The sequence below is a fragment of the Sus scrofa genome, chromosome 14 (assembly GCF_000003025.6).
Source record: "Sus scrofa isolate TJ Tabasco breed Duroc chromosome 14, Sscrofa11.1, whole genome shotgun sequence".
In the NCBI taxonomy this organism is placed as follows: domain Eukaryota; kingdom Metazoa; phylum Chordata; class Mammalia; order Artiodactyla; family Suidae; genus Sus; species Sus scrofa.
This window is the reverse complement of record NC_010456.5, coordinates 13,480,125-13,505,246: the sequence shown is the minus strand read 5'-3', so window position 1 is coordinate 13,505,246 and position 25,122 is coordinate 13,480,125. Positions and strand designations below refer to the sequence as shown.

The window sequence follows — 25,122 nt, the reverse complement described above, 5'->3', positions numbered from 1 at the left end:
TAACACCTCTCCTTCTGAAACTATTTCAAAAATTGCAGAGGAAGGGATGCTCCCAAACTGATTCTATGAGACCACCATCACCCTGATACCAAAACCAGACAAAGATACCAAAAAAAAGGCCAATTTCACTGATGAACATTGATGCAAAAAATCCTCAACAAAATACTAGCAAACCGCATCCAACAATATATTAGAAGGATTGTGCATCATGATCAAGTGGGATTTATCCCAGAGATGCAAGGGTTCTTCAATATCCGCAAATCCATCAGTATGATACACCACATTAACAAACTGAAGAGTAAAAACCATATGATCCTCTCAAAAGAAGCAGAAAAAGCCTTTGACAAAATCCAACACCCATTTCTGATAAAAACCTTTCAGAAAGTGGGCATACGGGAACCTACCTCAATGTAATAAAGGCCATATATGACAAACCCACAGCTAACATCATTCTCAATGGCGAAAAGCTGAAAGAATTCCTGCTGAGATCAGGAACAAGGCAAGGATGTCCACTCTCGCCACTACTCTTCAACATGGTTTTGGAAGTCCAAGCCACAGCAATCAGAGAAGTAAACGAGATAAAAGGAATCCAAATTGGAAAGGAAGAAGTAAAACTATCCCTATTTGCAGATGACATGATCCTATACCTAGAGAATCCTAAAGACTCTACTGGAAAACTGTTAGAGCTCATCCACGAATTTGGCAAAGTCGCAGAATACAAAATTAATACACAGAAATTGACAGCATTTCTATATACTAACAATGAAAGATCAGAAAGAGAAATTAGGGAAGCAATCCCGTTTACCATCACATCCAAAAGAATAAAATACCTAGGAGTAAACCTACCTCAAGAGCCAAAGACCTGTACTCTGAAAATTATAAGACACTGATGAAAGAAATCAAAGATGACACAAATAGATGGAAAGATATACCATGCTCTTGGATTGGGAGAGTTAACATTATGAAAATGACTATACTACCTAAGGCAATATACAGATTCAATGCAATCCCTATCAAATTACCAAGGACATTTTTCACAGAACGCAAACAAAATATTTTAAAGTTTGTCTGGAAGCACAAAAGACCCAGAATAGCCAAAGACATCCTGAGAAAGAAAAATGGAGCTGGAGGAATCAGGCTCCCTGACTTCAGACTCTACTACTAAGCAATAGTCATCAGAACCATATGGTACTGGCACAAAGACAGAACTATAGATCAGTGGAACAGGATAGAAAGCCCAGAATTCAACCCACACATCTACAGCCAACTAATCTATGACAAGGGAGGCAAGAATATACAATGGAGAATGGACAGTTTGTTCAGTTAAGTGGTGCTGGGAAAACTGGACAGCCACATGGAAAAGAATGAAATTAGAACACTCCCTAATACCATACACAAAAATAAACTCCAAATGGATCAAAGCCCTAGATACAAGACCAGACACTATAAAACTCTTAGAGGAAAACATAGGCCAAACCCTCTCTGACATAAATGACAGCAATATCTTCTCAGATCCACCTATCAGAGTACTGACAACAAAAACAAAAATAAACAAATAGGACCTACTCAAACTTCAAAGTTTCTGCACAGCAAAGGAAACTCTAAACAACACAAAAAGACAACCCACAGAGTGGGAAAAAAATCTTTGCAAGTGAATCAACGGACAAGACATTAATCTCCAAAATTTACAAACACCTCCTGCGGTTCCATACCAAAAAAACAAATAAGCCCATCAAAAAATGGGCACAAGATCTAAACAGACAATTCTCCAAAGAAGACATATGGATGGCCAAAAAACACATGAAAAGATGTTCAACATCACTCATTATTAGAGAAATGCAAATCAAAACCACTCTGAGGTACCACCTTACACCAGCCAGAAGGGCCATCATCAAAACGTCTACAAACAATACATGTTGGAGAGGGTGTGGAGAAAAAGGAACACTAGTACACTGTTGGTGGGATTGTAAACTGGTGCAACCACTGTGGAAAGCAGTATGGAGATTCCTCAGAAAACTAAACATAGAGCTACCATTTGATCCAGCAATCCCACTCCTGGGCATCTATCCAGAGAAAACCATGACTCGCAAAGACACATGTACTCTGATGTTCATTGCAGCACTATTTTCAATAGCCAAGACATGGGAACAACCTAAATGTCCCTCGACAGAGGAGTGGATCAAGAAGATGTGGTACATATACACAATGGAATATCACTCAGCCATTAAAAAGAATGAAATACTGGAATTTTTAGCAACATGGATGGACCTAGAAATTATCATGCTAAGTGAAGTCAGCCATACATTGAGACACCAACATGAAATGCTTTCACTGACATGTGGAATCTGAAAAAAAGACAGACTGAACTTCTTTGCAGAACAGATGCTGACTCACAGACATTGAAAAACTTATGGTCTCCGGAGGAGACAATTTGGGGGGTAGGGAGATGTGCTTGGGTTGTGGGATGTAAATCCTGTGAAATTGGATTGTTATGATCATTATACAGCTACAGATGTGATTAAAAAAAAACACTATACCTTGTATTGGATGTAAGAAATTTCATTCATAGGTATTACTTTACTTTTATTTACTTTATTTATACACAGCATCATTCCAAAAGAATAATTTGAGACAATTTACAAAAAAAATACAAGGGATAATGAATAATACAAATAAAAGGAGATTTTTAAAAAGTGAGTCAGTAAATAGCTCCCCTTTATTAATCCCAAAATGCTTGGTAGTGAGAGCCACTTATAGTTTTACCTACTCTGTCAATAAAAACTGGAAAGCAGAGAAAATGCACTTTGATAAATATGTCTCCTGCTACCCTCCAATGCATTCACGGTATTAAGCCAAAGCATGAAAAAGAGCTCCAGGTGAAAGGGCCCAGCTGTTAGTCTCTGCAGTGGGCAGCATTCCTGGGGAGGCTTTGTCACTTCTTGGCTGCTGATCCCGTTTCATCATTTTGATTTTCGGAAGGTAGCCCACGTCTAGGAGCAACGTGGCTCCCAGCCCTCCAGCCCTCTCTGGAGTTCCCTTTTCAACCTGGGCTGCCAAGGTTGAGGACTGGGACATGTACGGGATGTCTGGGATAAGAACAGGAGAAAAGATAGCTGATGCTAGAGACATAACCTTCTGCCACCTGACTATGTGCCTGTTTCTTTGTTTTACCCAAATCTGTTAAAACAATCTGTCTACTGTGATTATATTTTCAAGTGTTTGACCAAATGGTTACAAATTTCAAAAACTTGATGAAATGAAAATGGTCATTCAGTCAAATTAAAGAGGTTTCTGCCACCTGTCAAATCATTTTGGACTTAATCAACTATACTTATACATGCTTCTGACCCAGGAACATACATTCAACCCATGCTCAGATACACGGAGCAAAGAGATTAAACACAGGAAAAAGTGAAGCAGCCTTCCTAATCAACAGGAGGTCAAGGTAACCAAAGAGCTGATAAAGAGAAAATTCTTTTTATAGAAACATTCCAGTTCATAAATAAAGGGAAATGCAAGAATTAAAACATCACCATCTTGCAGCTTCTAATAAAATAACAGATGAATGCAATGATCATTGGTCTGATAATTCCACCAAAAGAGAAAGAACCAGTTATTAAAGGCTCCTGAATGGCTTACACACCCCACCTATGGATTCTGATCTCTAATTTGCACTTTGTAGAAAATACAGAGGCCTTTCAAGCATGATCATTCAGTCTAGACAGGAGGAGACGGTACAGAATAAATGATCTAATTTCTTGAACAAATAAATTATAAAGAAAGAGAGAGATATGAACTTAGAGATTAAAAGAGACTAAACATTTATATCAACCAATTGTAGTATATGGACTCTATTTAGATCTTGATTCAAATAGATAGTTTGAAAAAACATTTATGAGACAACAGCAGAAATATGGACTCTCAGGATATTTGATGATATTCAGGATTTTTCTAGGTCTGATAATGGCATTGTGGTATGTTTTCCTAAAAATTGCTTTTAAAAAGAGAAATGTACCAAAATATTCACAAGTGAATTGATAGGATATCTGAGGTTGGCTTTGAAATAACCTGGGAGGAGAGAGAGCGAGTGGAAACAGAGATGAAAAGCATTAGCCCTAAGTGATAACTGCTGAAGCAGAGTTAGTGAGGCTTCATTATATTAGTATATTTTTATATATGGTTGATATTTTTGATAACAAAGAATGAAAAAAATAATATATTTTTAAAACTCCACTGAAAGAAATAATATTGATAGAAAAATCTCTAAAAAGTTATCTAGCCCATCAATTGTTTTTCTACACAACACAAATGCCTTCTTTCTGGGTTAAGCCAGAGCCCACCTGAGAGGCACACTGGTGGGCCGCATGGACTGCTCCTGGTGGATGTCAGGAGCCCAAAGAGAAGAGCAGTGTGACCAACAGCTCGTGACTTCCTCTCAATGCCCCACTGAGGGGCTGTCACCAGTTTCTGCTGACTGCCTTACATCACAGTGTCCTCCTGCTAAGTACCCTTGAAAGAAATTTCATTCTGGTTCTGGAATCAAGAAATCTCATGATTCCCTCCAATCATGTAGATTTGCAGTATCATTAAGTAAAACTGAAACCCATCACCACATTAGGATAGCTATTAACAAAAATAACAAGAGTTGGCAAGGATGTGGAGAAACTGGAACCCTGTGCTTTGCTGATGGGAATGTAAAATGGCTCAGCCTTTGTGGAAAATGGTTTGGCAGTTCCTCAAAAAAAGGAAATACAGAATTACCATACGATCCAACAATTCCACTTTTTAGGTATATTTGCCAAAAGAACTGAAAGCAGGGTTTAAAAGAGATATTTGTACACCCATGTTCACTGAAATATTATTTACAACAGCCAAAATGTAGGAGTTCCTGTTGTGGCTCAGTGGGTTAAAAAGCCAACCAGTATCCATGAAGCTGTGGGTTCAATCTCTGGCCTCACTCAGCGGGTTAAGGAGCCAGTGTTGCTACAAGCTGTGGAATAGGTCGCAGATGCAGCTTGGATCTAGCATGGCTATGGCTGTGGCTGTGGCTGTGGCTGTGGCGCAGGCCAGCAGCTGCAGCTCCAATTCGACCCCTAGCCTGGGAACTCCCATATGTCACCACAGGTGCAACTCCCCCCACCCCCAAATAAAAACACAAAATGTGGAAGCAGCCCAACTGTCGCTTGACAGATGAATGGATAAACAAAATGCAGTCTGTGCATTCAATGGAATATTACTCAGCCTTTATTACTCAGCCTTAAAAAGAAAGGAAATTCTGACACATGCCACAACTTGGGTGAACCTCGAGGCCATTATGCTAAGTTAAAAAAGCCAGTCACAAAAGGGCAATTACTGTAGAGTCCCACTTTCACTTTTATGAAGGACCTATAATAGTAGCACTCATAGAGAAGGAAAGTAGAATAGTGGTTGCAGGGGCTGTGGGGAGGGAAGCGGAATGTTATCATTTAGTGGGTACAGAATTTCAGTTTGGAAAGACAAGTTCTGGATGGTGGTGATGGTTGCACAACAACGTGAATCTACTAAATGACCTGGAACCATACACTTAAAAATGGTAAATTTCATATTATGTACATTTTACAATTATTAAAAAAACTGAAACCAATCATACAAATAATTGATCTTCATGCTGCTACTAGGATACATAGAACCAAATTTTTGGACAATTTTTATAAATTATATAGTATTATATAGTATGACCTCTTTGTATATTTAACTTCTAATATTTTTTGGTCTAATATTTGCCTAATTCTAACGTATGTTATCTTACCATGTCTTGTATATATTTTAATTTTCTTTTACTTCATTTTATAGCAAGGCCTAAGATAAACAGTTGGGACGAATAAGAGCAATAGAGAGAATATTCTGTCTTATTTTATCTGCAACAAGGGCTTGGTATTTTTCTTAAAGATGCTAGTTGAGTTAAACTGAATAATAATGAACTTTAGTTTTTGGTGTTCTCTGTATCTATGTTTCTCTTCTTCAAAAAGTTAATTAACAGAGAAGCAGTAGAAATATAATTGATTGTTTCCCCTGTACATCCTATTGAGTATATTTCATCCGTAGAAATTTCAAAAAAATTTGCCACATTTGCAAATTAAATTAACCTTTCTCATTTTCAAAACTTCTTTTTAAAAAAGCCAGTCAATTGGATGATCATTGTATAGGAGCAATAATAGTGAAAAAATGAGCCACAACTGATCGATCATATAGTTGAGGCCAAAAGAGAAGCAGTGGCATTTTCTGAGATCTCTGTACAGATTCAAAGGGAAGCCATCTAACTTAGACTAGCAATGAGAATGGGCCTAATAGGAAATTTAATAAGGGCTGCCCAGTACCTGGCCAATAGCAGATTAGTTCTCAACTAATGCTGTCCATTGTCCTTCAAAATCCCTGAGCAAATGGACCCATTGGGTATCACGCAGGAGATATCAGGGATCAATTGGAGGTGACTAATGTTGTGGTCACTGGCCAGGGGTGAGAAAGGGGAGCGCAGGGGCCCACAGGGAGCATCTCGCTGGCTGTTCCCCACCTCCTCTAGGCATTAACTCCTGACATCCTGCCAACAGCCTCATGATGTAGGTATTCTTCCCCTCATTTTCCAGATGAAGAATGGGGCTCAGGGAGGGTAAGAAACTTGTCTAGAGTCGTACACCAGGGTCTACCTGACTCCAATGACTTCTGTGAATTCTGAACTCTCTGGGAACTTCTCTACAACTCTGGGGGTGGGGGACAGGAGGGTGTGCTTGCTTTCTGCTTCTCATATGCCTTCCTCGGGGTTGAGGTTAATGGATACGTGATGTCTAGAGAAGTCCAGAGTTACGTTATCAAACACTATCTGATCCATGCCTTCCTACTAGGGCTGCAGCTCCTTTCTCCAGGCCCAGAAACCCAGCGGCCACCCTCTCCCCTGCCCACCCCCAGACACCTTCTCCACCAGCACACCTGTGCTCTCCTGCACCGCGACCATCCCAGGCAATGCCACACAAACCCAGAGGAATTTTCAGCACAGGCTATGAATAGGCTCTTCCCCTTTGCCCATTTCATCAGATCTTTCCGCACTCAAAAAGAAAATGAAAACCAAGATCATCACACACAAGAAAAAGATACATAAAATAAAATGCGTCTTAAAACATGTCTCCAGAGGACCAGTGACTGTCCCTTCAAGGTGCTTCAGATTACCGTGACAGGAAGACCTATTTTTGTTTCGCTAAGCGCCTCCTCAGTTAAGAAGTTCGTACCAGTCAGCAGCCTGCTGTTCTAACAGTCTTGTGAATTTAGATTGTTTAGTTAATTATAAACACATATTTCAAAGTCATTCTTTCTGGCCTTTTTCCTAGAATGAGTGACTGCCGCTCCCCAGCTCACAGAATGGTCTTCAGTAGTTTTCAGTCAAGGTTCAGGGAGAAATATGCCACACCGGGATTTGATTATTTACCAACATAATGTTGGATCCCAGCCAATGAGACACCAATATATTTTCCTTTGAAGTCTGACATATTGCCTGCTGCTTTCAATGCTGTTTTCTTGGCTGGCAGACAAAATAACTGTGGCTGTTTCAAAAATCACCTCTAATTCAAGTTGGGGGGGAGGAATGTCTTATGATGGGTTCATCTTACAGGCACTGATCTCATTCTCTTTAGGGTACAGAAGATGAGATCCTCGGGGTGGGGCTCTTTATGGGCCTCTGCCAGCCACCGGCCCCTGGTCTGGGATCAGTCCCTCCACACAGCTACCCAGGAAAGAGTCGAGCAAATTCTTGGCACCTTGGCTGAAAACAGAGATGTGTAACAAGATCATCAGCACGTTTTCATGATGTCTTGGACTGTCTTTTTCTCCCTTTTATTTTTATTTGAAGAGCCCTAAGAGAACCTGACATACAGAACACGTTTTACAGTGGTTTGAGTTCCCAGAGCTACTGCTGTCAGACTAGCCTAAAAACCCAATAACCCAAGGAATTTGCTGAGGTACTTCTGCTGCTGTTGCTTGCTATCTGTCCAAATTCCTGACCACTAATATTTCTCACTGCAGAATTTTACCTCTCACCAAACAGTCTGATTAATAGGATCAAAGAATTTAGAGTCAAGGAGTTCCTGCTGTGGCACAGGGAAACTAATCCGACTAGGAACCATGAGGTTGCAGATTCGATCCCTGGCCTCACTCAATGGATTAAGGATCCAGTGTTGCCGTGAGCTGTGGTGTATGTAGGTTGCAGATGCAGCTCGGATCCTGCGTTGCTGTGGCTATGGTATAGGCCAGCAGCTACAGCTCCAATTTGACCCCTAGCCAGGAACCTCCATATGCCACGGGTGCGGGCAAAAAAAAAAAAAAAAAAAAAAAAAAAAAAAAAAGTCGGAAGTAATTTTTTTCAAAAAGATTTAACACTCTGAAACAAAGAAAATTCTCATTAATTGGGAAGAAAGGATCTTAAAACCTATTTATTTCCACTTCCCCAAATGAGTAGGAATGATCTTTCATTTGAATACTTCTAGTGATAGGGAGTTCATTACCCTACATCATTGGAGAGTGTTAGTACAACATTCAAACTGCAAGAGTATAATCAGATAATTCCCTCTCTCTTATTGAAGTGCTATGAGGTGAGTGTGATAAATATGAATTAACTTTTCATGTCAAGTCATTCAGAAAGAACATTACTGAATAAAATCTTGGATATTAGTATAACTACCGGTGTTGGTGTTATATGGCACTTTATGCACTGCAGTTTTTTTCATTTGTTTATTTCGTTTAATATATCTAAGCTCTTATTTTTCTCTTTTTTTGAGATCAAAGTTCTTTTATTAATTTTTTTCCAGTAAAGAGACCCATACATTTTCAAGGTAATTTCCCCAAACGTATTTGATGATGGAAACTTCCTTTTGCTCAGCCTCTATTAACATACTACAAATCTATCATTCTGAGTAATAATTCACACTTTGTAACAATTTAAAGTTTGCCTACCATTAAGTGTCCATCCAAAAACCACCAAAAATGAAACTGTGGCAAGGTAATTAACTGCTTTTTTAGCTTGCTCAATGGGCCAGGGATTGAACCTGCACCACAGCAGTGACCCAAGCTGCTGCAGGACAATGCCAGATCCTTAATCCTCTGAGCCACCAGGAAATAGCCTGATGTTTATTCTTGGCTAAGCTCATTATTTTTCAACTTCAACTTTACTCAATGTGTATTTATTATTCTTGGCACAATGTAATATACCCTCTTATATACACAGTGACATTACATCCTGGTTGCCTGAAATCCTTCAGGTGTGTACCTCATTATTTTAGCATAATTTTTAATAGCGCCCTCTTCACTCTCAAAATTATCCTAGTTTGGAGAATAAGTCAAGTACTGAGCTTTAAAGTTTTAAAAAATTGTATTTCAGGGAGTTCCCTGACAGCCTAGCAGTTAAAGACTTGGCATGGTCACCGCTGTGGCTCAGGTTCAAACCCTGACCCAGGAACTTCCACATGCCGTTGGCATGGCCAAATAAATAAATAAATAAAAATTTTAAGTAAAAAATTGTACTTCATTTTTTTCTAACTGTGCTAAAAATCTTTACAAATTAAGACTAGAATCCCAACCTCTAACTTCTCTGCACTCTTGTCAATGAATACATTTCTACTTTATTTTGAAATAATAAACCTTCTTGACTATGGAGTACTTTCAATAAAATGAATAGCTGCCCCAGGCTGAAGAATGACCTCCACAGAGATGCCAGAGCCCGGACTCTCCACATAGATGGAGGGGCCCTCTGCCAACGGGGTGTCACTTTCATTAAGTTATCGAGAGCTGGAGAGAACCTTTCTAAGTCAGGCACAGCAGGCTGGCAAGTGGCACGTGGATGTCCTCGTGCCTGAGAAAGCATTCCCTCTACTGGACCACATTCCTTTCATCTTTGGATGCCTCAGTTTCTCGGTCTCTAAAAGAACACAGTGATGCCCACTTCACAGGGATGTTGTGGGATTAAAGGGATGATAGCCACAGGGCACACAGCCACTGGGAACAAAGACATTCAGTAATTGCAAAATGTTCGGTTCCGCTTCTCCGAACTGTGAGAAAGGGGCTCCCACTGACTTGAAAGGGAGCATCACACACAGACGAGGAAAAGCCCACTGGGAGACCGGGCCTATTACCTTCATTATCATTGTCCTAAAGTGCAGAGGAGAGAGAGAGCAACACAAAAGCTAGAGACCTGCGATCACAGAAAAATAAGACAAGGATAAAACTAACTGGGCCACAAAAGAAAATCTGAAAAAAATGAATGTCCTGTTTTAAAAATAATCGTGAAGATTATATGCCAGAAATAGCTTTGAAAGAAACATTTGTATATTCTCTGGTCACTTGATAAAATAACACATTCATATATTTTTCAGAACGGGGCCTACCACTGACCCTCACTCTACCCTTCCTTACATCATCCACCCCAAGTTCAATGTGAATGGCAGTAATTCAGTGGCCACTTTCAGAATGGATTCAATTTGAAAGTTTCTATTTAGATAGCATTCTGTAAAATAAATTCAAATGATTACCCAATAGAGATAATGAAATTGAAACTGGTGATATTCTTCTGGCACAAAATGCTAAGGCCTCTGAGGCTGAAGAATGAGTATGGACAAGTAGAAAGGGCCACTGTTGCTTTGGTGAACTTGCAGCCAAGTTGATGTAATACATTCTTCTGCACATTAATACCTGCCACTAAAATCAAATGAGGAAAAGAGAAAAAAAAAAAAAAGATAAATAGTAGGAGGTGTCACTCTGAGCAGTATTTTCCGAGCAAAAGCTGTGTCTCAAGAGCCCTTCAGAGCACTCTGGGAATGCACAGAAATTCACAAATCAATTTGCTAAATTGGCTCAGCTGGAAATCATGCTTTTGTGCATGGATCTAGCTGAAAGGCATTTCCGACTGAACCAGACTCTCCCAGGACTCCTGCAACCACAGCCAAGAATCAGGGGTCCTGTCAAAAGAGTATGGACCTCTGATCAGTTAGACCTGGGCTCCGATTCGAACTCCACCATCTCCTTGGCCGAGAGACTTAAGATAAATCATATGAGCTCGCTGAGAAGGGGATGACATAACCCTAGGTTTACAAGGTGCTAGCAGGATTAAATGCCCAAGATATGTCAAAGAGCTGTACTTAGTTTGACTTTTTCAGTATAGCTATAAACGACCTGAATGACAAAAGTCCACTCCAAAACCCCCCTCCCTCACTCCACTGCAGGCCAGGCAGACAAGCAATATCAAGGGAGAACAGTTTTTAAAACATGAATATAAAATGTTTGCATGCACTTAACCAAAGCAGGGGCTTTAATTTAAGTATCTGGAAGAGCCAAACTGCAGTTCTAATAATGTAAAAATCCTGAGATGTCAAGAAAGAGTCTGCTTTATAAACTGTATAATTCTGCACTGGTAGAAATTAGACACATAACTCAGTTTCTTTTAAAACCACACCCCTTGGGCCATTCACTGTAGGCTTTCCAGGGCTGCCTGCTGCCGAGTATGGAAGACACAGAAGCAAGCGTGGGGTCTTGGAGTACCCAAACAGCCTTCCCGTTCTCAGGTGAGAAAACTGGGGCTTGGAGCCCCGAGCTGCTTGCCCAAAGTCAAACAATGAAGACCTTGGGATAGGATTTTTAGGAAAGCCACTCTAAACCAAACCTTTGGCAAAATAATAGTAATATAATCTTGCCACAGAGCTTTATTCACAACTATTTCCAATTCTGTGGCAAACAATATAATCAGCCTGTCCAGCTCTAAGATCAGTCTTTTGGGAAGGCTTTCCTCCAATATCACAACAAGGAGAAACCTGCTAAGACGAGAGAGTTTTATTTTATGTTTCCCAGTATGACATGGAACCTAATTTCTAACATGCTGGGGGTTGCGGTTGACAAATCTGAAAAACAAACAAAAGTCATCAAAAGAACCCACCGGACACTGATGTGACACTTGCTGTCCTCTGGTAGCAGACACTGTGCTAGGCCTACAACTTAGGTAAAATGGCAGCATCTGCACAGAATTTCTCAAGGGAAAATTAACAAATCAAATAAGACATCTTACACTGACTACTATGCTTTTCGCTACAAAAACCAAATTCTCCATTTAAATTTCCGAGCATGATAATTTCTAATCACTGATAAGTACATTTTAAAAGGTGATAGCCCATACAGAGCAAGATTTACAAACACCTAAGCAGAAGCAGGTCTCTGTTTCATAACTCTCCAACTGTTAATCATCAGTGATGACTAACTCTGGGATTAGGGAAGTATTTTATCCTAAATATGCTAATTTAGAGACAGTGTTGTCAGAAGGCTAATTTCTGGCTCAAAGATACTTCAACGCTTAAAGTAGTTGTACATCAGAAGTCCTTATAGATTTCCATCAGGACTTGGGGAGAATAGATGCCGGAGGGGGGCAGGAAGTCAAGAGAATTCAGGTTTTCAGGACAAAAGAGGTCGTAGACTGTTTAAAGGCTAAGAGGAAGGAACCAGAAGAAACAAAGAGTGGAAAATCCAGAGGACTGAAGAGGAATTTCTGAAAGGGTGATAAGGGCCCAGGGCACTGCTGGAAAGAAGGGGTGGGAGAGGTGGGGAGAGAAGAAGGGGATGCAAGGAAGGAAAGGGATGGAGGAGAAGTAGGGGAGAGAGGGAGGGAGCGAGGCAGGCAAAGACAGTGCCAAATGCAGAGACAATCTTGAAGGGATTTCAGGTCACACTGGATATGAAGGTGAGGAACTCATGAATTTAAAAAGATTTCTTCACCAAAAGGTTTGAAATGTAACAGAGGTGCTGTGCTCAGCCACATAATTATATATGATAAATATATACTCAAGGATTAAATGCATTTTAATTGATGCTCTTGCCTAAGGAATATGCTCAATTCATAATGAAGGGGAAAGAAACCATTCAAATTGATTGATTACTGATTTTTGTGGAACAGCATCTCAAAACATTTGACTCTCAGCTTTAATATATATTTTCGTGTGTGTGTGTGTGTGTGTGTGTAAAAAATCTCTCCTAGGAAAGAAACACTCAAACCATAAATTATCAGGTTAATTCAGTGTGGACGTAAGAAACAACAAATACACAGTTTGATGTTTGAGTTGCAAAGTGAGAAAGGAAGGCACTATATAAATTCTATAGAATAAGCCTTTCTGATCCCAGAAATACTAAGAACTTGATAGGTTTTTGAATGCAATGACTTATAAATATCTAGAGGAGCCCAGATTTTGAAGCCCTGAGGACACTTGCTAAAACTCAGAAATTTGGCACTAGTCTTTGCACACAATTTGGGTTTTCTTTCAGAGTTGATATCTTACCAAATAGAGCCATCTGTGTTCCCTCTGGGAAAGGTTCAACTGTTCTGTTGCCATTGACGTGATGCTTGGCTAGAAAAAAAAAGAGAGAGAGAGAGAGAAAGAAAGAAATGCAAGTTAAGTGTAAAGTTCTACACACATACTAACACATGTCATTAAATGTGTCAGAGAGCCTATTTCTCATTTTTTAGTTAGAAATGGCACCAAAGTTCACCCTTGTAAGAGAGTTGCAACAATTTTGTTTTTAAACGAGTTATAAAAGATCCTAGAGATGGTCTAGCTCAGGCATGTCATTTTACAAGTGAATGCACCCAGGCCTCAAGTGTGTGTAGTCGTGCAGCTGGGGGTGGCAGAGCCAGCCAGGCTGGAAGCTCCCAACCCCCAGCCAGAGGGTCCCTTCCTCACAAGGCCAGGCCTAGAGAACAAGGGGAACTTGAGCTTCCAGGGTGAACTGGGGTGGCTTCCAGTGAAGGCTCCTGATGATCAGAAATACACTGCATATAAAGACAACAGTAGAGCAATTTTTCAAGAATCAGAATAGCAGAAGACATCACTTCACTACAAGCCAAGCACCATTCCAGGAGCCAGAGACACTTGCCGTCTTAAGGACCTGACAGACATTCATTCCAGTGCTTCTTCCTACTCTTCACCCTAGTTCCCTCCACCAATCATCCCTCCCCCCACCTCTCCCCAGTGCATATCAAAGACTCAGAAATAAAAAGTGATGGGAGTTGCCGTCATGGCGCAGTGGTTAACGAATCCAACTAGGAACCTTGAGGTTGTGGGTTCGGTCCCTGCCCTTGCTCAGTGGGTTAACGATCCGGCGTTGCTGTGAGCTGTGGTGCACGTCGCAGACGTGGCTTGGATCCCGCGTTGCTGTGGCTCTGGTGTAGGCCGGTGGCTACAGCTCCGATTAGACCCCTAGCCTGGGAACCTCCATACACTACAGGAATGGCCCAAGAAATAGCAAAAAGACAAAAAAAAAAAAAGTGACAAGCTTATGGGTTTCCAGCATTAACATATTCTCATAACCTCTAAACTGCAACCTGTTAGAGAAGATCTGGGTATGGTCCATCTATGCATAGTCTAATATCCTCAGCAGTTTTGGAATAGGGATATTTATGTTGAAAATACATGAAAGAAATGGCTAAAACACTTTGATACTGCATCATGGTGCACATATATTTTGAGCTAATGATTCACATTATATTTATTGAGCTTTGGCACAGAGCCCACCCAACACCAAAGCTAGGCTCTGGGGGATTTAGGGGAAAGGATGACATGGTTCTTGCCCTTGAGGAATGTACAGTTATCTTCAAGAGGTAAGGATTTCAAAAGCAAACTTCACCAGAAAGCTTCCAATTTGTGTGCTAAATCTTGGAGTGGGGACAAAAGGTATCAAAAGAGTGTGCTGCAGAGGGATAGCCAGCTTCAAGGCATAGCCAGGGATCTGCAAGCAGCATTGAGTCTAAAAGGAAAGGCAGAAGGTAAGGGAGCCACTTGAGTGAGAGCCGGGAGTAGGTGCAACCAAGGCATTGCCCTGGGCCAGAGCAGAGTCTAGTCTGGGTTCAGTAGAGGTGACATGTTGAGAAGCAATGGCACTTAAGGATGGATTCATAGGCAGGGATCAGGTCATGGAAAGTCTTGAGAACCCCATCCAAACCCTAGGCAGCCTCTGCAGCACCATAGCAAGTCTCTTAGAATCTGAAGGCTTACAAGGCTCAGTCTAGTTTAAGACAATCCTTTCGGGATACCATTGGTTTAGCAGCTTCCGTTGGTTCCTAAGTAACTGCATCACTATCTGAAGAAAAGAAAATCTGGGAGAAGGGGAGGAGCCAGGCTGAACCAAAGAACGAGCCTTACAGCCTCCAGGCACCATCTGGCTCCAACAGCAGATGCAGGAGGAAAGGTCATAGGTGGCCTCAGGACCTTGGACAGCATTCACACATGCTTAGGGCCATGGTTGCTGAATCTATGGAGGTCACAGTTCTGTTCTATGGTTAGGACTCCAGAGCCCCTGACAGAGGTTTTAAAACATCTGCCTTTACACATATCAAGAGCTATAATCCCATTCAAACACTAACCCACTAATGTCACTCATAAGAATTTAACCTAAGGAAAAATGCAAGAGAAAAAGATGAGGTGGTAGATATTACAATATTTATTAAAGTAATAATAAAATTCTAATAATAAAATCTTTAAATGAACTAAAAATCCAAAACCAGAGAAAGAGCTTAGAAAAGTATAATTTGTGATTTATCACAAGCATGGAATATCATGCAACATTTTAAATATAGAATTTGAGAGCTACTAGAAAAGCAAAAAATATTTGGGATAACAGTAAGTGAAAACAATCCTATCACATGCTGGATGGAGACTGTAATGACAACTAACTAAAATATGAATGCTTATGGGAAAAGACTGGCAGAGAAATATGCAAAAGGAAAAACAGCTAGGGAGATTATGCAAGATATTTATCTCTATCAATTTTCTTTGTCATTGTCAGATTCTTTTCTAGATGAAAATATGCTTGTTTGGATTTTTAAAAGTCAACAAAATTATAGATTTCTAAATTGTTTTTCTGCAGTACTTAGTTTCCCAAGAAAGTCCATCAAGGCTTATAGACAGCCCAGCCAAAACACTATGCATTTACCATGAAGACTGTGGTTTATCTGATGTCTCCTCTGGAGAAGCCCAAAAGCACTTCCCATTCAGGATGACCTTCCACTCCAAACTTGACCCCCTCTCCTGGTACCCCTAACTCAGAGAATAGGACCACCTCCCTCCTACTTTCTTTCTTTCCTTTTTCTTTCTTTCTTTTTTTTTTCTTTCAATTTTCGGGGCTACACTCATGGCATATGGAAGTTCCCAGCCTAGGGGTTGAATCAGAGCTACAGCCACAGCCACACAGGATCCAAGTTGGGTCTGTGACCTATACCACAGCTCATGGCAATGCTGGATCCTCACTGAGCAAGGCCAGGGATTGAACCTGAGTCCTCATGGATACTTGTTGGGTTCATTTCCATTGAGCCGTGACAGGAGCTCCCTCCTCCTACTTTCTAGGCATCCTTGCCTATTCTTTCTCTCACTACCTCCATCTAATCTGTCACCATATCTGGCTAATTTTGCCTTCCAGACATCTTTAGAATCCTCCTTCTTCCTCCCATCACCACCCAAGCCACCCTAGTCCCAATTCTTGCAGCCTCTCTGCCTGGACTCCTACAAAGAAGACCTCTAGCTCTTCTATATCCTCTCTCCTATTCATTCTTCCCAGTGTCATCACAATTATCCTTTAACTCGGATTATGTGACAAAGTCCCCACCCTCTCCCCCACTTTCCATGACTTTCCACTGTTCTTAGGCTAAAGTCAAAACTCTTTAATGCAGTCTTCAAAAACACACACGGTCAGGCCACCTTGGTACTTCATTCCCTCTACTACAGTCAGAGCTGCATCTTACACTTAGTCATTATCGCAATGAGTAGACTACAAGCTCAGGGAAGGCAAGGCTCATAGCCATTTTGGTTCACCATTTCCATAGTTCTAACACATTGCAGGACCCAGCATAGGTGCTCAATAAATAACTGTTAAATTAATGAAGGAAAACAAACCACTAAAAAGTTTCTCTTTAGGCTTTATGAAAGATCTATCACATGGTATACTAAACATTTCTCTCTTTTTCATATGTACATGTATCACTTACATAAAAATGATCATTGAAAATGGCCACTCAGAAGAAGTCTCCCCAGCCAGGTGGCCTGGAGACCAAGGAACTCTTCTGTTCCAGTCCCTAAATGTCATCCCTTTTCTCTTCCCATTCCCCTACCTTCAACTGGGAAGGCAGAGGTGGAAAGACTGAAACTCTATCTGGAGAGGAAGGAGGAAGTTTACATGTAATTCTCTCCTTACTGCTAAGGTTCCCCGGGATTCTGTCTTATCTTCTATTCTAGAGCCCAAGGCCCAGAGACAACAAAGTCTGTAAACTTGATTCTGAATTTTCTTCTGAACCACAGCTGAGCCTTACATCAGTCCCTGGACAGTAAAGACACAGCATTAGCCAGTGAGAAATAGCACAGCATACACATCTAAGGACAGGGGCTCTGGGACAAAACTGCCTGACCCTGAATCTCAGCTCCCCCACTCCCTATCTGTACAACCTTGGCTTATGAATAGAAACTTTGTGCCTAAGTTTCCCTGTCTGAAGTGTTTCCTTATTGTAAGTTTCCTCATTATAGGTGGCTTTGAGAATTAAATGAGTTAACATATGTAAAGCATTTAGAGGAGTGTCTGGCACACAGTACATAACACTTAGCTGACAGGCTAGTATTATCATCTATATGTGAACTTTGTTTTTCATACGATTGGAGTCAAGAATGGCAAATACATGGCACATATTTACCTATCCTCCACTTCTGCGTCCATGGCAGACATCATTCATCAATCACAGCATATTTTCACGATCCCTGAATATGACCACAAAATCTTTTCTTGTCTTAGTATCCCATAAAATCTCTTATTTCTTAGGGCAGGCCTATGTGATGAAACTGTTCTGCCATTCCTGGTCTAAGCGAATAAAGAGAAAGATGGTACAAAGAAAGAAGCCGTTTTCCTTTTTGTTTCTACATGATACATTGCAATTTTTTAAAAAGGCCCTTTGAAAATCTCCAAAACTCTATATAGCTTTATGGATAAAAGAATGGAGGGATATCTGTGTGTTCTCTCTAAGGAGAGAACAGGGAGTTGTTAAAAACCAAGTGATGGCACTTTTAGTCCTATAAACGGAGGGCATTTTCCCATTGAAACTGCTGAGGCAAGTACTTGGGGACCAAAGAACCACAGATCCTTTAAACATATCCTATAGATCAAAGACAACTTGTGGGAGTGGAGGGCTAACCTGGGAACTTAACCAGTATTTATAATTTTTTTTTTCCAAAATTGGTGGCACATTTCATCACAGAAGCAAGCAAACTAACTAAACAGAAAAATCACTCATTGATTGGGCACTAACTATTGATTACCAACAGAGCATGAAACAGAGACAGGAGGGGGTCTGTGACAGGGACATCTGTTGCCAGGCCGCAGCAGGGCGGATGCCTCTGATCTGGCTGGGTAGGCTCTGTGGCGGCACGTTCCAAAGCCCTACGCTCCAGGAGGATAGCCCCTGCTGATCGCCATGACGTGTCCTCAGTCAAGGGCATATAAGGACGAGGAATAGATTTTCATTTATCTTGAAAGCCCAGTGCTCGAAGAGCAGCAGGGTTAATTAGAGCAAGATTGGGTCAAAGTCAATGACTGGAGAGATTCTGAAGGGGATTTGGGGAGGCACGTTCAAAAGCTTTAGAAGATGATAAAAACACTGTTTTTTCTTTTGTTTGGTGAATGTCTAATGCACTTCAGACTTTATGACTGTTTCTTCCTTGAGAAATAAACAATAAAACTGTTTGATAATGTACCTGCAATAACAAAAATGCAGACATGAGCCAACCAGGGATTAGTACCATATCCTGTGCTCAAGCTGACGTAACTAAAATTCCTATGTTCTGGGTGGTGGGAGGTAGAGGGGGACACGGAGGTAAATGGCAGGGGAGTGAGGGACTGGAGTGGGGGACCCAGATCCTCAGGATTCTCCTGTAGGCCCAAGCCCATCCAGTTTGGGTGACCATCGCAGTGCCACCAAACTGGAGATTCCAGAAGCTGCTGCTACTGTCCTAGGAGTCTTGGTCCAGCACTGGACCCATAATCATCCCAGGGCAACAGCTGTGGATCAGGTAAAAGCCTCAGAGCTGCAGGCCAGTTAGCGGTGCCAGCCCCTCCCTGTCCTGTTACCCCACAAAACCCAACCCATACTTGTCCAACCATTCACACCATTATGGAGCTTATCAGAGGTGACTATGTTCATTTAGGACTGGAGTAGAATGCATTTGTTTTACTAATATGGCAACACAAATCTGTCAAGCCCCAAACAGCATGGTCTCACAGTCCCTCCCATTATCTGTTTCCTTGTGGCTCTTTCTTCAGGCCCCCAGTTCCTGGTATGTCAAGGACAATTCAGACTGGAGCTAAGTCGGGCTCACATCTGGTCCGCAAGCCCAAGCCTTGGACCAGGTTCTCCCACCTCCAGCAGAGGAGACTGTGATCACACTGACTAAGTATCCTAGGCCCTGGGCCTGCCAAGGTGGCCTCCACGGAGCTTGAGGGGTGACTTGATGACTGCGAGAGCTGACTTACAACGAAAAGGGAGCAGGAATCCTGAGGATGCAGCTGTGGGATAGATGCACTGGGAGAGGACAAGTGATGATGCTTTGGGTCCCCTATGCCCAGGCACACTGTGCTTATCATGTTTCTGTCCCTTATGGTGCCTATAACTATGACTATGGTGTTTTAAGGGGAACATCAACCCACAGCTTTCCCTGTATATGAGGAGTAGATGGGGAGCTATGCAGCGGTGGGCAAGTTACTAGAAAGGCACTGCTCAGCCAGAGGGCCGACCTCTGCTCTCCACCCATTCTGTGTCCGAGGACATTCAAGTCTTTTTCTTCCCAATTGGTGAGGTGCACCACTAGAGGCAGATGGAATCTGTGGCCAGGAAAGCTTGGAGAGGAGTCACCATTAAGGATAATGGGAGGAATGAGACAAAGGTCCCCAGCTGCTGTGGGCACCCAGAGGCGAGCTCGTCCCTCAACACTTCTTGGGAGAAGAGAGCCATCCTGCACTGCCTTCCTCAGAAGGTGAGCAGGGACTGACCATGTACCTAAGTGGGGGCTGCCCTAAAAACAAAGACTCATGACAAAAATAAATAAATAAATAAAGCAGAGAAATCAGATAAGAACAGCATAAGACTGTAGCGCTAAAAATAAAAAGTTCATCTGTCATTGAGGATTTTATCCTTATGTTCTGGCTGCTGCCCTTTCTTCCGGTTAATCCCCTCTCCCTTTGCTCCAGGGGCAGCAAACCAAAGACACATCTCCTGGCCAGTAAAGAGGCTGGTGGCCAGGCTCAAGAGCCCTGCATCTCCCGGGGTCCCTCGCAGCACAGCCCCAATGGCACAGTGATGGGACAAAACAGGGCAGAGGAAGGCTGAGCACAACCCCACCAAGGACATGTTTGCTGAGGCATCAGCTGACACTTAAGGTAAGGTCTTCAGCTCATACCCACTAACAATGTGTGTTCAGTGCATGCCAGGGACTAGCTACTGCAGGAAGGAAGATAAACTTCATAGACCTTACACTCAAGGGTACCCATTTAATCAACAAATTTATTGACAGAAATCCCAAGGGGAGATTTCTAGCCAAAAGAGTGAGCTGAGATGGGAATGTGTTTTAAAAATAAAGCACTATGCAAAGGAAACCAAAAAGAAAACAAAAAGACAACTTTCAAAATGGGAGAAAATAGTTTCAAATGATGCAACCGACAAGGGCTTAATCTCTAGAATATATAAACAACTTATACAACCCAACAGCAAAAAAACCAACCAGTCAACGGAAAAATGGGCAAAAGACCTGAATAGACATTTCTCCAAGGAAGATATACAGATGGCCAACAAACACATGAAAAAATGCTCAACATCGCTGATTATAAGAGAAATGCAAATCAAAACTACCATGAGATACCACCTCACACCAGTCAGAATGGCCATCATTAATAAATCCACAAATAACAAGTGCCGGAGGGGCTGTGGAGAAAAGGGAACCCTCCTGCCCTGTTGGTGGGAATGTAAGCTGGTACAGCCACTATGGAGAACAGTTTGGAGACACCTTAGAAATCTATACATAGAACTTCCATATGACCCCGCAATCCCACTCTTGGGCATCTATCCGGACAAAACTCTACTTAAAAGAGACACATGCACCCGTATGTTCATTGCAGCACTAGTCACAATAGCCAGGACATGGAAACAACCCAAATGTCCATCAACAGTTGATTGGATTCGGAAGATGTGGTATATATACACAATGGAATACTACTCAGTCATAAAAAAGAACAAAATAATGCCATTTGCGGCAACATGGATGGAACTAGAGAATCTCATACTGAGTGAAATAAGCCAGAAAGACAAAGACAAATACCATATGATATCACTTATAACTGGAATCTAATATCCAGCACAAATGAACATCTCCTCAGAAAAGAAAATCATGGACTTGGAGAAGAGACTTGTGGCTGCCTGATGGGAGGGAGAGGGAGTGGGAGGGATCAGGAGCTTGGGCTTATCAGACACAACCTAGAATAGATTTACAAGGAGATCCTGCTGAGTAGCATTGAGAACTTTGTCTAAATACTCATGTTGCAACAGAACAAAGGGTGGGGAAAAAAATGTAATTGTAATGTATATATGTAAGGATAACTTGATCCCCTTGCTGTACAGTGGGAAAATAAAAAAATAAAATAAAATAAAATAAAATAAAGGTCAAAGTGTGTAACGTGAAAAAAAATAAATTAAAAAAATAAAAATAAAGCACTTATGCAAGTAGAGGGCATTTTTTATTTTTCATGATATGCCTCCTCTGTTTTCTGAGATCTGCTCAGGGCAAAGACCACAAATGTAACTCTAAACCCAGAACAGCAATCCCAAGTACATAAGCCCTTAGATACCAGCCCTCTTCTTTCCAAGAAAAACTGGCTCAGAATGATGCTACAGTGTCCTTGTGTCCCCTGAGGTCACAAGATGGCCTGGGAAAGCAGAGTGACCACAGGATGCCCCCAAGAAGAGGGCAAGAAGTAGGCTGAATGCCCTCTACCATTGGAATTATTTCTGCACACTCCCTAAGCAGGCTTCCGTGATCCTACACAAGATAGTGATTCTATTGCCAGAGAGTAAATGGAGAATGATAGGAAGACAGATTAGACATTTTAAGAATTAAAATAGAAATAATAAACACATGAATAGATGCTCAACCACATAATGAGACACTATTTTTAATTTGTGAAAATGTACAAACTTACAAAACCAATAGTGAGTAGTAAGGAGGGTGTAGCGAGATGGGCTTTTTCATATATTGTTCATGGAGGTGGGAATACTGCAGTCCATGTGAAAAGCAGTCTGGCAATATGCATTACAAGTACCAAAAGCATTTTAAGGTCCTGACCCAATAACTCCAAGTATAGGTACCTACCTTAGGAAACAAACAGAACTGAGACAGAGGTTTCCAGAGATGTTTACAGTAGAATTTTTGTAATAGTGAAAAACTATTTAAAAAAAAAAAAAACCTAAATGGCCCAACAAAAGGGGAATAATGAAGTAAACTGTGACACAGCCTCAGATGGAATACTACATATTAAAAGTACGATCATAGTTTTTCATGTCATCAGGAAATAGTAATAGCATACAATCCAGTGGGGAATAGAAAGAAAAAAAGAAGAAGAAATCTAGATCCTATCAGATACATTTTCAAGTTGTACAACTCTAAACATTTTCCAGTGAGTCCTATTTGAGGAGGAGAAAGAGCAAGGAAAATTCTTTTGAATGAAAGTAACTGATGAGCAGGTCATTTCTTGTTTAATCGCATAAGGACTCTTTTCTTCCCAGGGTTCTGAGTACCTTGTGCTCTCACTTGCTCTGAAGACCCTGCCCCCTGGGTGATGAGCACTGGGACTTCCAGACCAACTCAACCCAGTGCACAGCTGGCCGATGAAATCCCCTCTAATGAGGGCCATTGTCCCCAAGGCGTGCAGGGCTCCCAAGCTTGTCAACTCATAGGCAGGCATGGGAGGATGGAGGAAGCAAGGCTGAGAGAGGGACTTGGGGGCTTATCTATTCCAGTAAGTCAAGGTGCAGGGATCCCTATTCTGTCCAAACAACATCACAGTTCAGGAAACAGTGACTGAACACTGGTCACATGCCAGGCACTGGGCTTACTGTTGGTGATACAGATAGTGAGATAACACCTGCTTTCTCTTCAGCTTTCGCTGACCAGCAACGTCCCTCCCCACTTGTACCTCTGACCAGGTACATTTGCTCCTGCCTCAGCGGCACTGCCTACAGCTCTTAAAGACCCTGTTAACCCACGATTATCAGACTGGCATGAGTTCCCAATTCACCACATTATCCCAAGGAAAAGCATTCCATAATTGCTCATTTCAGTTTTAGAAGAATTCCACTTTCACTTGTGCAATACTGTTATCAATTACCACATTTAGGAACCGTATCTAACTTAGGCATCTGTGAGAAGCATAAAATATTAATTGATGGAAAATTTCCACCTGACTTTTATGAAATCTCCCCAAGCCCCCTTTAACACGTGTGATTCCGATTGACTACCAAAATAGATAATCTTGGGAGGAAGAATTCCACTTAAAACAAGGTGATGATAAAGATTAAAAATCTATATGTCAGCTTGGTGAATGTGACATCCTCGTGAATAGCTGTGTTTGAAGACAGTTATATTAAAAAATGTGGCTATAAAACAAAGATATCTAAGGTTTGTTTCCTATTGATCCTAAAACATATTTTAGATTTCGAAGATGACTGTTAAACGTCATTTAGAAAGGATCACACAGAAATCATACTTTTTAGTATTGTTTTGAATAATGCTGCCCTTCAAAGACTTGTAGGGTGTCCCTGGCTCACATTGCTTGCATCTCCTCCACGTATGAAACAATGTCACCTGCTACAGCGTCTGTCTGTGTCAGTTCTCCACTTAAGATAATCAGTGTTGCGCAGAGCAGCCAAGTCCTGTGATGTAATTAAGTCAGGAGCCCCAGAGGTATTTCCTCATCCCATCATCAGAGTCCAGCATCACTTGGGAGCCTCTGCGAATGTGTCTAAAACCACTGAACCTGCTCTTACAAATGGTTCTGTCCCCAACCTGGAGAGGAGGCAGCACATGGCCAAGCACCATAGCAAGCAGCGGTCTGCCTCCTCCTTCCTTGTGACCGTGCCAGTGGCCTCCAGCAGGAAGCGCATTGCCCCTCCATGGCACAGCATCTGCCTGCAGGCTGCAAGATACACTGTCTGCTGTCAGGCAGCCACTGACAGGCAGGGAAGGTCCAATGACTCCCCCTGCCCCCACCTTCTGTGACAGTGATAAATGACCGGGCCCTCTGCTCAGCTGAGCCAGCCAGGCCAGACCTCCCATTGCAATCTGTTCCAGACCGACACCCACTTTTCCCCTCTAACGTCCCCCTTACCACACCAAGCAGGCCTGCGCCAGGGTGAGGCCAGACCTATCTGCTTTCTTGTGGCTATTCTTTCATGCAAATATATTATGACTTTATTTCTAAATGGAAGCTCCCTAATCAAAAAAATGCAATATGTTGTCACAAACCTTACAGGGAACTTGTCTCAGTTATCTTTTGACATTAGAAATGAAGACACAGCTAAATATGGGATTTAATTAGAAAAAAAGGAGGAATAGTCATGGATATAAACATAGATGTCAACTTGGCTTCCATTTAAATCAATATGCTTTCAGTTTATTAAATTATTACTGTTGTTGGAGGTAAGAAGAAGGAGACAAAAGAGCCAAGGGGGAGTAAAATGTTGATAAGGAGATGGAACATTAACACTGACCATGAGGAAGATTCAACACAGATGAGCTCCTACAATATTTTGCTCATGTACAAAGATAGCTGTTGCAGGATTGTTTGTAAAGAGACTGGCACCAATGTTTTGCATAAAATCGCCTGTAATGTGGAATAATATGTACCCATTATAAAGAATGAGGTAACTCTATAGGTAAAGACATGGAACCATCCACAAGGTGCACTATTAATTGGAGGAAATCTACAGGCAAGATAATGTGTATACTACGCTACAATTTTTTTTAATATGCTATCTTTACCTTTTGAATTTTGTTC

General features: G+C 41.5%; 1 protein-coding gene across 12 annotated transcripts in view; it reads right to left on the bottom strand.

Annotated features, from left to right (window-relative positions):
- The window catches only part of MSRA (methionine sulfoxide reductase A), a 384,184-nt gene that overhangs the window by 213,668 nt on the left and 145,394 nt on the right, over positions 1 to 25,122 (bottom strand). For 10 of the 12 annotated variants that reach the window (XM_021072635.1, XM_021072633.1, XM_021072631.1 and 7 more), the window contains one exon: positions 13,332 to 13,400. The exons of the other annotated variants lie outside the window; for them this stretch is intronic. In XM_021072635.1, the coding sequence (XP_020928294.1) occupies positions 13,332 to 13,400 (69 nt within the window). The remainder of the gene's footprint in view (positions 1 to 13,331; positions 13,401 to 25,122) is intronic. 12 annotated transcript variants of the gene reach the window in all.